Source organism: Polypterus senegalus, chromosome 1 (genome assembly GCF_016835505.1).
Source record: "Polypterus senegalus isolate Bchr_013 chromosome 1, ASM1683550v1, whole genome shotgun sequence".
NCBI classification, from domain to species: Eukaryota; Metazoa; Chordata; class Cladistia; order Polypteriformes; family Polypteridae; genus Polypterus; species Polypterus senegalus.
Genome location: NC_053154.1, coordinates 130,816,355 through 130,831,204, shown reverse-complemented (window position 1 = coordinate 130,831,204; position 14,850 = coordinate 130,816,355). Strand labels below are relative to the sequence as shown.

At 37.7% G+C, this 14,850-nt stretch overlaps 1 protein-coding gene across 2 annotated transcripts in view; it reads left to right on the top strand.

Moving 5' to 3' along the window:
* rnf13 (ring finger protein 13) overlaps positions 1–14,850 on the top strand; it is a 127,603-nt gene that overhangs the window by 107,352 nt on the left and 5,401 nt on the right. For both annotated transcript variants that reach the window (XM_039758066.1, XM_039758061.1), the window contains exons 8-9: positions 1,041–1,134; positions 13,926–14,006. In XM_039758066.1, the coding sequence (XP_039614000.1) occupies positions 1,041–1,134; positions 13,926–14,006 (175 nt within the window). The remainder of the gene's footprint in view (positions 1–1,040; positions 1,135–13,925; positions 14,007–14,850) is intronic.

Below are 14,850 nucleotides of genomic sequence, written 5' to 3'. Positions count from 1 at the left end.
ATTCAGCAGTATAAAATACCATCTTGTATGCATAAAGAGATACTTTTGTTTCATTGCGATTCCCGATATTTTTATTTGTCGGTAGTGAAAGATGTCAATAAATTTTGTGATAAAGGACGCCTTTACCTCTGCCCATGTTTTAAAATAAAGATATCAGAATTTATATTTACATATACTGAGTAATGTGTGGACTACTGTACAGAGATTTATTCTTTGTAGAAATGTTGGGTTCAATCCTAATTTACATAAGGCAGTAATTAAGTAGACTTGTTCAAAATTGTCAACAGATTTTTCCACATCCAGGATTTTGTTACTACAGTAGTATATTGTATATTATGTTGAACATACATCAGACATTTGGAAGTATTCATCTTTCACAAATATGGTTTGATTTTTTTTTTTTTTTGAGTAATAGAAGGATACATTTTTTGTATTATTTTTAAAAGACCTTCTGCCAGAATCGTTAACATAGATGATCACTGAGAGTGTACAAGGTTTGTTACAGTTCTTTGATATATTTTGCCTAGAGTCATGTTATGGCTATTTTGTTTTAAACCTAAAGCATCATCTTCCTTAAATGTATTACTTATCTCTCTTTTTTCAATAACGTTGGTTCTTGGTGAATTATTAATAAAGCAGTATTTTGAACTTTCCTTTTACCAATTTAAGGAACTAGCCTATTAAATTTCTCCTTGTTCATAGGAAGACTGAAGTGGCCAATAGTAAATTTTTATTAAGTCATCTTTTTGTTGAGATGTACTTAGTAGCAAATGAAAACTCTACTGCACCAGTCAACACAATTACTACTTGACACAGAGCAAGAATATGAAAAAGATTCCTGTGAGACTCATGCTTGTTTCATACTAAATGGTCAAGCAATCTTGCATACAGTATTTAATTTTACAGACAAATACAAGCATCTTAGTAGTATACTTAAGCAAAGAAAATTCTATTTACATAGCTAAATAATTAGTGAAAATATGGCTTTGACTGTTGAATTAATTTACTATTTGTAAATCAATTACAAATTTTGTTTTTAGATTACAAAATTTGTGCAGGATAGGCACAGAGCCAGACGAAGTCGCCTTCGAAAAGACCAATTAAAAAAGCTGCCTATACATAAATTCAAGAAAGGTAAGAGTTTTGAAGAAATTTTGGAACATTGTCTACTTTTGCATCCATGTAAGTATGATCTTTGCTATATGTAATAACAGATTATTACTTAATAAATCTCTGCCGTATTAATGCAAATCCTTGAGGAACTTCATTTTTTTGTGATCAAAGTTTTGTGATACATTTGTATCCTTTTTATTACATTACACTTTTAGTAATTTGCTAGTTGCATGGAATTTTAAGTTGGAACATTCATGGCATAAAATGGTACTGTTTGTTAACTTACAAAATGTTCAGAGTGCAGTTTCTAGTATTGATGTGCTGTAAAATGAAAATATATTTAAATTCTAAGTAATTAGAACTTATTGTGGAGGCTGGTATTCCATTAATGTTTTGTCCTTGAAAATAAAGTTAACAGACTTGCCATTAAAAGTTCTCTGTTTTTAGGTTTGAAGGAAACTGTCAACAGTTGTTCAGGAAAACAAAAAGAATATTTTCATATTGTTGACTATGCTGCAATGCCAAACCCATTTTTTTTTTTTTTTTTATAAATTGATACATTTTATTTTTGCAGTGTTGTGTACTGCCCCATTATTCTAATGCAGGAATGTATTTTGTTGACGTTGAAAGTACTGTATATTAATAGAAATTTTACAATATTAATAGATCATATTCAGTGTATTAAAAATAACTAGTTTATTTGATTATACTGTATGTCTATTTGTACAGTTTATCTACACTAATAAAAGGCAAAGCCCTGACTCACTCACTCACTCACTCACTCACTCATCACTAATTCTCCCAACTTCTCGTGTAGGTAGAAGCCTGAAATTTGGCAGGCTCATTCCTTACAGGTTACTTACAAAAGTTAAGCAGGTTTCATTTCGAAATTCTACGCGTAACGGTCATAACTGAATCCTACTTACGTGTGTATATATATATATATATATATATAATATACATCCATAGCCTGCAGCTCAGTCGCTGTGTGAGGCGGAGTTGTGTCCCCCATCACCACGCCTCTCACATAGTTTCCTGCCTGCCTATATTGCGTCCTCCATCCCCACGCCTCCCACGTAATTGACTGCCTGCCCATATAAGGTCGTCCGTCAGCAGCAATCCAAGCTGTGAGAAAACAGTAAAAAGGAGGTGTGTCAGACATCGTGGTACATTTTCTGATGCAGCTAGACGGTAACAACTTTTATGACGCTGCCGCCAAATACTCGCAGAAAAATCCACAAGTTAATAGACACGCTGTCACTAAACACTCGCAGGCAAATCCACAAGTTCATAGAGACGCTGCTGCTAAATACTCGCGGGCTAATCCACAAGTTCATAGAGACTCTGTCGCTAAATACTCGCAGGCAATTCCACAAGTTAATACTGGGAATGCCTGTTAAACATCTTAGATTCACGAGTAGCGATTTGGGTGGTGAGATGTCTATCAAGGTGATCACCATCGATCAAAGAACTGTCACTTAACGAGTGGTTTCCATGCCTGGAGATGCCACCTGCCTTTTCCATTCTCTGTGTTACATATTCCACGGCCATATCAGGCTCAATCTTGATATCCGGAGGAACATTGTGTCTTATGTATTGAATGACTGGGACAGGTTCAAGGTGTGGACTGATGACGGTACAGGAGATAATTATACTACACAGTGGCACTATAAGAGTGAAATGCTTAAACCCTTCACCTATGCTTCTGCATGTGAGTTAATGGCTGCCCCTGAATTATTCGGTTGTCGCTTTCAAGTGTACCGAAACGGCCAAATATTTCACACCTTTGGACAACCGCCAATACCTCTTAAACATCTTAGATTCACAGGTGACGATTTCAGTAGTGGACACTTTGATGTTTATGAATGTTTAAACTCTCAAAAGCTGGATGCGAAGTTATTGATGAAGCCGGTTGTATGCTTACAATGCTTGACAGATGTCGAATGCCACTTGAACACAAGTCCTGCAAATACTAACGTAATTGAAACAAACCATGAAACTCAAACCGATTATGACAGCAGCAATCCAAGCTGTGAGAAAACAGTAAAAAGGAGGCGTGTCAGACGTCATGGTACATTTTGTGATGCAGCTAGACGAAAACAACTTCGTGACGCTGCCGCCAAATACTCGCAGAAAAATCCACAAGTTAATGGACATGCTGTCGCTAAATACTCGCAGGCAGTTCCACAACTTAATAGAGACACTGCCGCTAAATTCTCACATGCAATTCCACAAGTTCATAGACGCGCTACCACTAAATATTCGCAGGCAAATCCACAACTTAATACCGGGAATGCCTGTTAAACATCTTAGATTCACAAGTAGCGATTTGGGTTGTGAACAATTCGATGAATGAAACCTGTTATCTTTACAACGGTTGACAAACACGGAATGTAACTTGAACACAACATGTCCTCCAAATACAAACCTAATTGAAAAAAAAAAACGATAATCATATCCTTGATGACAGCAACACTCATAACAGTGACAAAACAATTACATTGACAATCATGTTACATTATTTTTAAAATGTTTCCTTTTCTTTTTCATAACTTCTTTAGCACACTACTTCTCCGCTGCAAAGCGTGGGTATTTTGCTAGTTTCTAAATATCCATAACACTGATCAAAGCCTCCATGTGTAAATTTATGATTGAACTGAACTTGCAGTACAGTCCACTTTACTGTTTTTTGTTTTTTTTTAGTTAAACATGATGCATAATTACAGTACTAAATCTCGAGTGTGTTCAGGAACCAATTGATTTTACCATTTTCTGAAATCTTTGTAAATATTTTATTTTGTTCTTTTTTGATGTGAGACATTTTCCAAACCACACTATTATTACGAGTCTCTGTGGTGAATACCTTGGAACAAACTGAAAGCTTAAATATTTGTAAGGATTATCTGAAGTCATCTTAAACCCATAGTTCACAGTGAACCAGCAGCTTTGTGATTTAAACGCATCTGTTTACACTTTAGGGTAAAATAAACAGCGGAAAAACGTTTAGAACTACAAGAAACAGAACATTTATATTTTTCCCCAATAGTGAATTTTGAAAGATTAAGATAGATAGATAGATACTTTATGAATCCCATGGGGAAATTCGCATACTCCAGCAGCAGCATACTGATAAAAAACAATATTAAATTAAAGAGTGATAAAAATGCAGGTAAAGCAGACAATAACTTTGTATAATGTTAACGTTTACTCCTGCGGATGGAATTGAAGAGTCGCATAGTGTGGGGGAGGAACGATCTCCTCAATCTGTCAGTGGAGCAGGGCAGTGACAGCAGTCTGTCTCTGAAGCTGCTCCTCTGTCTGGAGATGACACTGTTCAGTGGATTCTCCATGATTGACAGGAGCCTGCTCAGCACCCGTCGCTCTGCTACGGATGTCAAACTGTCCAGCTCCATGTCTACAATAGAGCCTGCCTTCCTCACCATTTTTTTCCTGGCGTGAGGCGTCCTTCCTCTTTATGCTGCCTACCCAGCACACCACTGCGTAGAAGAGGGCACTCGCCATAACCGTCTGATAGAACATCTGCAGCATCTTACTGCAGATGTTGAAGGACGCCAGTCTTCTAAGGATGTATAATCGGCTCTGTCCTCTCTTGCACAGAGCATCAGTATTGGCAGTCCAGTCCAATTTATCATCCAGCTGCACTCCCAGGTATTTATAAGTCTGAACCCTCTGCACACAGTCACCTCTGATAATCACGGGGTCCAGGAGGGGCCTGCGTCTCCTAAAATCCACCACCAGCTCCTTGGTTTTGCTGGTTTTCAGGTGTAAGTGGTTTGAGTCGCACCATTTAACAAAGTCCTTGATTAGGTTCCTATACTCCTCCTCCTGCCCACTCCTGTGTTGCTGACCACAATGTCAGACCTGCAGTTCCCGAGACGCACATACTGACGGTCTGACATTGTGGTCAGCAACACAGGAGTGCCACAGGGGACTGTACTTTCTCCGGTGCTGTTCAGCCTATATACATCGGATTTCCAATACAACTTGGAGTCCTGCCACATGCAAAAGTTCGCTAACAACACTGCTATCGTGGGCTGCATCAAGAGTGGGCAGGAGGAGGAGTATAGGAACCTAATCAAGGACTTTGTTAAATGATGCGACTCAAACCACTTCATATATAAAATACACATATTTATTGCTACTCTTGTTTAAGATTTTAAAAATCTGACTAACTTTGCTTCCATAAGTTATTGTTTTCATGTCAGAAATTGCTATAGTGAATTCATCATTGTTTAAGTCATATTGCTGGGATTTTTGCAGTCATAAAACATGGTATTTTGCATGCATAAAATATTAATACAGTCTACAATGGATTACTTAGCTTTTTTAACTGCTGTAACATGATGTTTACTTATTCTTTTATATAAAAATAGGAATGGTTTAACAAGTGGAGGCCACTGATATTTTCCTTCCTCATCTTTTCTGGCTGTTTTGCATTTGGGTACGGTCAGTGTCACTGACAGAGGGTGCACAGGTAGTCCAACTTCTCCAGGATGGCACATCAATACGTGCCATTGCCAAAAGTTTTGCTGTGTCTCCCAGCACAGTCTCAAGGGCATGGAGGAGATTCCAGGAGACAAGCAGTTACTCTAGGAAAGCTGGACAGGGCCGTAGAAGGTCCTTACACATCAGCATGACCAGTATCTGCTCCTTTGGGCAAGGAGGAACAGGATGAGCACTGCCAGAGCCCTACAAAGTGACCTCCAGCAGGCCACGTTGTGAATCTCTCTGACCAAACAATTGGACACCGACTTCATGAGGGTGGCCTGATGTCCTTTAGTGAGCCCTGTGCTAACTGCCAGGCGCCGTGGAACTCGATTGGCATTTGCCATAGAATACCAGAATTGGCAGGTTCACCACTGGAGCCCTGTGTTTTTCACAGATGAGAGCAGGTTCACCCTGACCACATGTGACTGACATGAAAGTGTCTGGAGAAGCCATGTAGAATGTTATGCTGCATGTAACATCGTTCAGCACAACCAGTTTGGTGGTGGATTAGTGATGGTCTTGGGAGGCATATTCATGGAGGGATGCACAGACCTCTACAGGCTAGACAATGGCACCTTGACTGCCATTACGTATCGGGGTGAAATCCTTGGACCCATTGTTAGACCCTATGCTGGTGCAGTGGGTCCTAGGTTCCTCCTGGTGCACGACAATGCTCAGCTTCATGTGGTGCGAGTATGAAGGCAGTTCCTGGAGGATGAAGTAATTGATACCATTGACTGGCCCCCACGCTCGCCTGACTTAAATCCAATAGAACACCTTTGGGACATTATGTTTTAGTCCATTTGACGCCAGCAGGTTGCACCTCGGACTGTCCAGAGCTCAGTGATGCCCTGGTCCGTCGTCCCATTAAGAGCATGCCCACCCCCACCCCTCGACGTTGTCAGGCATGCATACAGGCACGTGGCGGCCATACAAACTACTGAGTACGATTTTGAGTTGCTGCAATGAAATTTTGTAAAAAATGGACTAGCCTGACGCATTATTTTTTCACTTTGATTTTCAGGGTGTCTTTGAATTCAGCCCTCTGTAGGTTGATAATTTTCATTTCCATTAAACGATGTGACATCCTTTCATTCCTAACATATTAACCAGCCCATATCATTATAGATATCCAGCATGAATTTTTTTCCCATTGAGATTTGATGTGTTTTCAAAGTGTTCCTTATATATCTGTTGGCTGGAAATTTCACAGCATTATTTTATTGTTTTAAGAATATAAAGATCTGTTTTTTTCTAACACCTTTAGAAAGAGCTAACTTGTTTGTTCCAAAGCATGGTTAGGTATAGCTGTTCCAGATATTTTTCTTGTTACCATTTATCTTCTAAAGTACATACCTTTTGAGGATTTTATTGAAATTCACCTGTATTAGAGCTCCAGGTATCGTTACAGTTATATACTCATTATATTCAGTGCAGATATAAACAAATGGGAGCTCACTGAGACGCTGCTGGGCTGCCTCTTCTCCTTTCTTGTGTTAATTGATTGCAACTAATACTACCTCAGGGAAATTAAAGCAATATTTGGATAGGCAGCATCACTGTGCGTTATGGAAACACAACCAGACAAGACACGTCATCCAAAGGCTTGCGATACTGTACCTGTACAAAAACAAAATTGGCCTTGGATCTAAACGTTGGTGAAATTAAGCATGTGTTATGATATAGTATAGGGTGGTACAGATCTAATTATGCAATTTTCATTACGCTCTAACTTATTAAGTTTATTACATAGAAAATCAGCCAAAAAATCCCGGATCATCGAGAAGTGTGCAAACTGATGGCATGAAGAATCGTCTTTGCACCTAACTGGAATCGTCCCCGCATAAATCAAAGTCATCCAGACGATCTGGATCTGTATAATTAGATCTGGACCAACCTGTATTATAACAACCTCAGGCACAAACTGCTGTTACTGTTGCCATTAGAAAAGGGTACTATAGCATCAAAGAAGAGCACAGCAGGTCTTAAAGCAATGTTTGCTCACACACAGTGTGTATTGCAAATAAGTACAGCGTAATGAGTGACTGACGACTATATGTTAAGATTATTGCTGTCAAATACCACGTTATGTACTAAGTATTGTGTACTTTTGTACCTTGCTGGATTATTTTTTGGTTTTCTGTTTTCTTTTAATATACCCTTTAGTTTCTTTCATTTACTTACCTTTTTGTAGTACCATTATTGTGAGAACAAAAGAGAATTGATCTTCTGTATTGGTTATATATGGCCAGTAAAACTTGTTTCTAAACAGAGATAATCATCATCTGGTTAATTCTTGGTGACAACTACAGTACCAGTACAAACACTGAACTGGGTTAACTGGCCTTCCTATTTCTGCCAACTTTCTCCACCTCTGACTGGCAAATATCCAGAAACCTTCAGGACAGCAGAGAATCATAGTCTCTCCAGGTTGTTCTGGACCTCAGTCTACATTCAATTAACTGTGCTTGTTATAACTTCAGTGAGCTGTGTAAAAGAGGTATAATATCTACATGCTCAAACCTCCTCAATTAGATTCACTTGATTGGGTGAAGCAACAGTTCTGCTCCAAGTTCAATTCACCCTGTCACACAGAGAATCCAGTAGTCCTGCACAAGACGTTAATTTAAACTACCTGTACTGGCAAAGTAATTCTTTCCAATCACTATGTTCCGTTTCAGCCACTTGTCCTTAGGACTGCTGCCATTTTACTCATTTATTATCAGTCTCACAATCATCTCTACCCCCACTTATGATCAAGACCTCATGGTACTTGAACTCATTCACCTGAGGCAGCTGCTCATCCCTTACTGTAGGGAACAAGTCACACTTTTCCAGGAGGGGGCTGTTTCTTCAGTTTTGGAGATGCTAATTCTTGTTTCAAGTTTATCTCACTCTGTTGTGCATTGTTCAAGCATGCACCAGAGATCTCAGTCTGATGAGGAAATCATTATCAAATAGCACAGATACAACGCTTAGGTTCATCCTTCTTTGTTTCTGTACATGATATCAGTAGGACATTTAATGAGATAATGTTAATGAGGAATCTGGTCCAAATGGAATTTTAGGGCATGCTATAAAAACCTATAGCAGCCAATTCGCTAACATCTTCAGCAGCATCTTTAATATTTTGCTGAGAGAATCTCTGGACCCTGTCTGCTTCAGAAAGAACAACAATTATCCCCGAGCCTAAAAAAAAAAAACAATCCATACCATCTGAGTAACTACCGACCTGCTGCTTTCACTCCAGTGAACTGCATTCAGAGACTGATTGTGGGACACATTGAACAAAATATTCCAGATAGTCTTGATCACATCCATTTTACATATCGCAACCAGTTGGCAGATTATGTCATATCCTTCACATCTCATAGCATCTAGACACAGCTGGATAATAGAAACCTGTTGTGCCTGAGTCCTGTTTATAGATCACAGCTCAGTATTTAACATATTGTACCTGCAAAGATGGTAAAGCTTCGGTAATTGTCATTCATGTATAACTTTCCAACCAAACATTAAGACATTAAGTTTATTGGATTAACAGAAAATATGCAATATGTACAAAATTAGACCGGTGCATAAATTTGGGCACCCCAACAGAGATATTACAGCAATACTTAGTTGAGCCTCTTTTTGCAAATATAACAGCCTCTAGACACCTCCTATAGCCTTTGACGAGTGTCTGCATTCTGGATGGAGGTATTTTTGACCATTCTTCAATACAAAATCTGTCCAGTTCAGTTAAATTTGATGGCTGCCGAGCATGGACAGCCTGCTTCAAATCATCCCATAGATTTTTAATGATATTCAAGTCAGGGACTGTGATGACCATTCCAGAACATTGCACTTCTCCCTCTGCATGAATGCCTTTGTAATTCTGAACTGTGTTTTGGGTCACATTGTCTTGTTGGAATATCCAACCCCTGCGTAACTTCAACTTTGTGAATGATGCTTGAACATTATCCTGGAGAATTTGTTGATATTGGGTTGAATTCATCCTACCGTCGACTTTAACAAGGGCCTCAGTCCCTGAACTAGCCACACAGCCCCACAGCATGATGGAACCTCCACCAAATTTGACAGTAGGTAGCAGGTATTTTTCTTGGAATGAAAGTTATGACCAAATAACTCAGTTTGTGTCTCATCAGTCCAAAGCACTTTGTTCCAAAATGAATCTGGCTTGTCTAAATGAGGATTTGCGTACAACAAGCGACTCTGGTTGTGGTGTGAGTCCTGAAAGGGCTTGTTTCTCATCACCCTGCCATACAGTTGTTCTTTGTTCAAATTGTGCTCAATTATAGAATGATGTACAGATACACCATCTGCAGCAAGATGTTCTTGCAGGTCTTTGGAAGTGAAATGTGGGTTTCCTGTAACTATGCTCACAATCCTGCGCATATACCGCTCCTGTATTTTTCTTGGCATGCCAGACCTGGGTTTAACAGCAACTGTGCCTGTGGCCTTCCATTTCCTGATTACATTCCTTACAGTTGAAACTGACAGTTTAAACCTCTGAGAGAGCTTTTTGAAGCCTTCCCCTAAATCTTGATACTGAACAATCTTTGTTTTCAGATCTTTTGAGAGTTGCTTTGAGGATCCCATGCTTCAGAGGAGAATCAAAGGGAAGCACAACTTGCAATTGACCACCTTAAATACCTTTTCTCATGATTGGACACACCTGTCTATGAAGTTCAAAGCTTAACAAGCTAATCCAACCAATTTGGTGTTGCAAGTAATCAGTATCGAGCAGTTACATGCATTCAAATCAGCAAAATTACAAGGGCACCCAAATTTTTTCACAGCCAGTTTTTCACATTTGATTTAATTTCATACAACTAAATACTGCTTTACTAAAAGTCTTTGTTTGGAAAACACTCCAGTACTCAGATATTCCTATTAAAATGAATGACATACGACTGTGATCTTTTTTGTTGAAAGTAGAGTAAATTATTATGCAGGCTGAGAGGGGTTCCCAAACTTTTTCACAGACTTGCCCAAGAGAAAAGGAGTCGAATCCAGGATTCAAAAAAATATGAGCTTTATTGTTGTGATGGCACAAACATTCTCAAACAATTTATTTAAACAGGAGCTGTCTCTTAAGCACACACAACACACAAGCAGAGGCGCTGACGGCCGTCCAGCAGTAGCTCCCTTCTCAGTTTAAAAGATAGCCTTCCTGCATACACACACACACATAGGTCAAGTCCCGTTATGGCAAATATCACAGTAACACTTGTGGCGTTACCTGGTAGCTGATTACCCAAGTAATCAGATTGTGATTCAGACCTGGATATAATACTCATATTTATTGTGGTGGACACCTGGAGGATGGAAGGACCGGGAGTGGGGCAGTACCTCCCCTGGAACACGAGAAGGCAGCCGCCCTGGTGGGTGTTGGGACCACGGGAACAGAACTTGGAAGCTCAACCTTGTGGGGACCCATAGCCACCGCTGGGGGCACCTGGATGGTTCAGAAGCCATGGTATGCAGCACTTCCACCACACCAGGAAGGTCATCAGGGAGCACCTGGAGCACATCCAGGTGCATTATAAAATGGGCTGCCTCACTCCATTCAGGGAGCCGGAGTCGGGTGGAAAAGGACAGAGCTTGCGAGGAAAGGAGAAGAGGCGGCAGAAGACTTGAGGAAGAAAAGGGACTGAGCCTTGTAGGTACTTTGTGCACTGTGCAGAGAAGAAAATAAATGTGTGTATTTGGACATCATGTGTCTCAGTGTCTGTCTGTAGCCAGGCTTCTTTTATAATATATACATACTATATACAGAGAGAGTGTGCAAATTCCACACAGACAATAACAAAGCATATGATTCAAGCACACGGATGTAGGTTCTCTGAGGCTGTAGCAACACTAACAACCGCAACACCATGTTAGCCTTTAGTAATATACAGTGTAAGTAATATTATTTATCTGTTTATTCATATTTTCCTTGTTGATATTAATAGCCTAGAGGTCTATTAGCAAAAATATTTTTACTGTTTTCTTCAATGTAGAGCATTGTTTTTTTCCTTCCTTGTGGTAACATTTAATGAAAACAGTTTATAATATGTAAATATCCTTTTACAAAACTCTGTTTAGACATGTTTAAATACAATTCTTTTGTTTAGTTTGTTACTTTTTCAGTGCAAGGAAGGAAGAGAAGTGGACAGCAGACATGACTCATCTTTATTGTGGAAAGAAATAATTAGGGTTTTCCTTATTTGGTCTTCAAGCATCCTGCCATCATTCTGCACACAGAAAAAAACAAGTTCATGTTTAACTTAAATAAACATTTTGAATGTCATAAGAACATAGTTATTCATATAAATCATCTAAAACTTGTTGAAAACTTGCCAGAAGATTTTTTCCCCTCTTGTAGTACTCGTAGCCTGAACTGACTGTGCAACTTAACTGACTGAAGTTTGTTCCATCTAAAACACTGATCTCTTCTACCAGAAGCTGTTCAGATTTTAATTTTTATTGCCTGGACTACTGCATTCTTCATGGCACAGTATATGATAAAATGGAATGCGAAAAATGTGACTTTTCAAGAGAAGGATATGGTACTCACATTGACTAGTGTTTTTTTTTTCTCTATAAGGACTTATTTTTTCTTTACAATATATTTTCATAATGTTGCTTAATCAAACATTTTTAATATCAGAAGTGTAAAATCAGGCAAATGTGTCTTTAAAAAAGATGCATTCTGGCATTATGGTTGTTTCATTCTCAGTTTAAAGTTACAACTGAAGTGACCCTAAAATAGAAATGTGAAAAGATTTTCTGTCTTGCTTAATGCTTTAGGTTATTCAGTGTTAAAAATAAATACATATAAATTTAAATGAACATGATGAACACTTTTTGTGATCTCATTCAAATTTGCATTCAGGCATCATATAAAGTCTTTGTGCTTATACACTTTGTGCTGAATTGCCATTTTATAATAGAGGCTGGTGGGGCATGGAGCACCACCGAAAAAAAAAAAGCTTATAAACTTACCACATAACTTTTTAAGCCATGCAAGTTATTGAGCATGGATTCGCATCTTTAGATTACACATGCATTGTAAAATAATTTATACATGTCATTTTTGAACAAAAAACCCAGCTATTATGAAATTCAGCCATCTTTAAAATGACCCACTATGCATGCTCCCTCAGTGCTTTGTCTTCCTCCACAATAGCCTTTCACCCTAACTCTCAAAAGACAAAAACACTAAGCTTTTCCTGCCATGTGCTTGGTGTTGTGTTGATTTACTTTCCTACTTATGCGAAAACTCCACCCACAAAGGTATCTGCTATCACAGAAGCAAAATATAAAATGCATCCTTACCTCAAGAAAAATATAACCTGGAGTATGCAACGAAATTAATTATTTCCAGATCCCTTTGTTTCCTCACATGCGTTGGAAACACAGAAAGCATGTTTTCTTATATTGAAATATTTTTGCTGCTTCAAAGTGGATGAATTTGATAAGTTTTTAAGCTATTATTTTCTGATGGTGCTTTGAGCCCCATAGCTTTAATTATAAAATACCAGTGCAGGCAAGATTTTTTTTTTTTTTTAATTTATAGAAGATGCTTAACTTTAGAACACAATTTAATATATACCATGTTTGTGAAAAAAAAACAACTTTGACTTGAAAATACCGAGCATATCCTTTAACTTTCATAACAGTTAATATAGGATTGTCATTTATAAAGCAATTTGTTCAGTTAAAAGTATGTATAAAGGCAATGATCTTTTGAAGTGAGTTTTATTCCCATACAAAAACGTGATTACCTGTTTCCTGAATATTATATATTGTAGTATAGATTTTCTAGTATTAAAATAAAATGCAACAATTTACAGTCAAACAGTAAGTAGTCTACATGCTGTGCCTGATTATTGTAACAATATTTTAAAAGACTTGAATTAAGTTCAAGGAGATTTCCGTGGCTGTGAGTTTTTATTCCAATTAGTTTTAAAATAAATGCATTATACCTACTTGAAATTGATACAGAATAGGGTAAATTAGATAGTTAGATAGATACTACAAAGAAAATGGCAAAAGAAACATTTTAAACAAATAAAAGCTAAGATGGAATAATCCTAATGTTTATGGATAAAATATTTATAGGCCCATTATCTAAACAATCAGATCAAATAAAAGAAAACAAATGCAGTGATGGTCAGATTAGAATAACAACACACAGCCACAGAGGTATGTCAGGTCTGAACTTTCAAACCAGAGCTGTAAACAATAATTAGGCTCTATGTGATTACTTACATTAATAGTTCTTTCTTTTTTCCTTTCTTTCATTCTTTCAGGAGACCTGTATGATGTCTGTGCCATTTGTCTGGATGAGTATGAAGAAGGAGACAAGCTGAGAGTTCTACCATGCTCCCATGGTAAGTACCTTTATTTTTGTGGTTTTTAGCATCATTCATAATCAAGAATTATATTTCACCAAACGATATAGTCAAATGATTTGTTTTTGTTTCTAAAATGAAGATGAACTCAAACTGAGGTTGTTGTGCACTTCTTACACAATACATAATTTATAGAAATACTATACTATAGTTCATCCAGGTGTCAACATTTTTAATTGTTTTCTGTAGATGACTGGCAGTCATGGTGCTCACTTTGGGTTTGATTGTGTAGCTGCATTGTGTTAACTAATACTGTAGCCCTACTGTCTGTCTGGCAAATCAAAAATATGTCAAAATATTTACAAAGCATCTTCAAAGAAAACATTCAGCAAGATAACATGTGCAGGCTTTTCCTTTGTAATAAAAAAATATATTTTGAACTTGAAAATGATTTGACATTTAACTGTACTCTGCCTGCCCACTGGCACAACTTGCTTTTTGAGGGTGAAGACATGATTTGTTGTTGGCATAGGGGACAGGGATACAATTTTATATTAGGGTGCTTGTAATGCACAACATAGTTTAGCCAAATCTCCAAGATAAAAGATCCAAAAGATTACATTAATAATTTAAAAACAGTACAGCTTTATAGAAAATTTGATAATAAATATGAAATACAAAAAAGTGTAGAATAGGAACAAGTTGTCAACGTATTTAATATGCCAATGTTTAAATACTTAAATGCAAATATTAAAAAATAAAATAAGCTGTCTTCCGTTTCTAGTGCTGCTTATGTGATGAAGCAGACAAAATTGGGTGGTTTAGCATAGATTATGTGTAATGCAATTCCATTATTCCATTTTTCTACCTTGCAGATATTGTT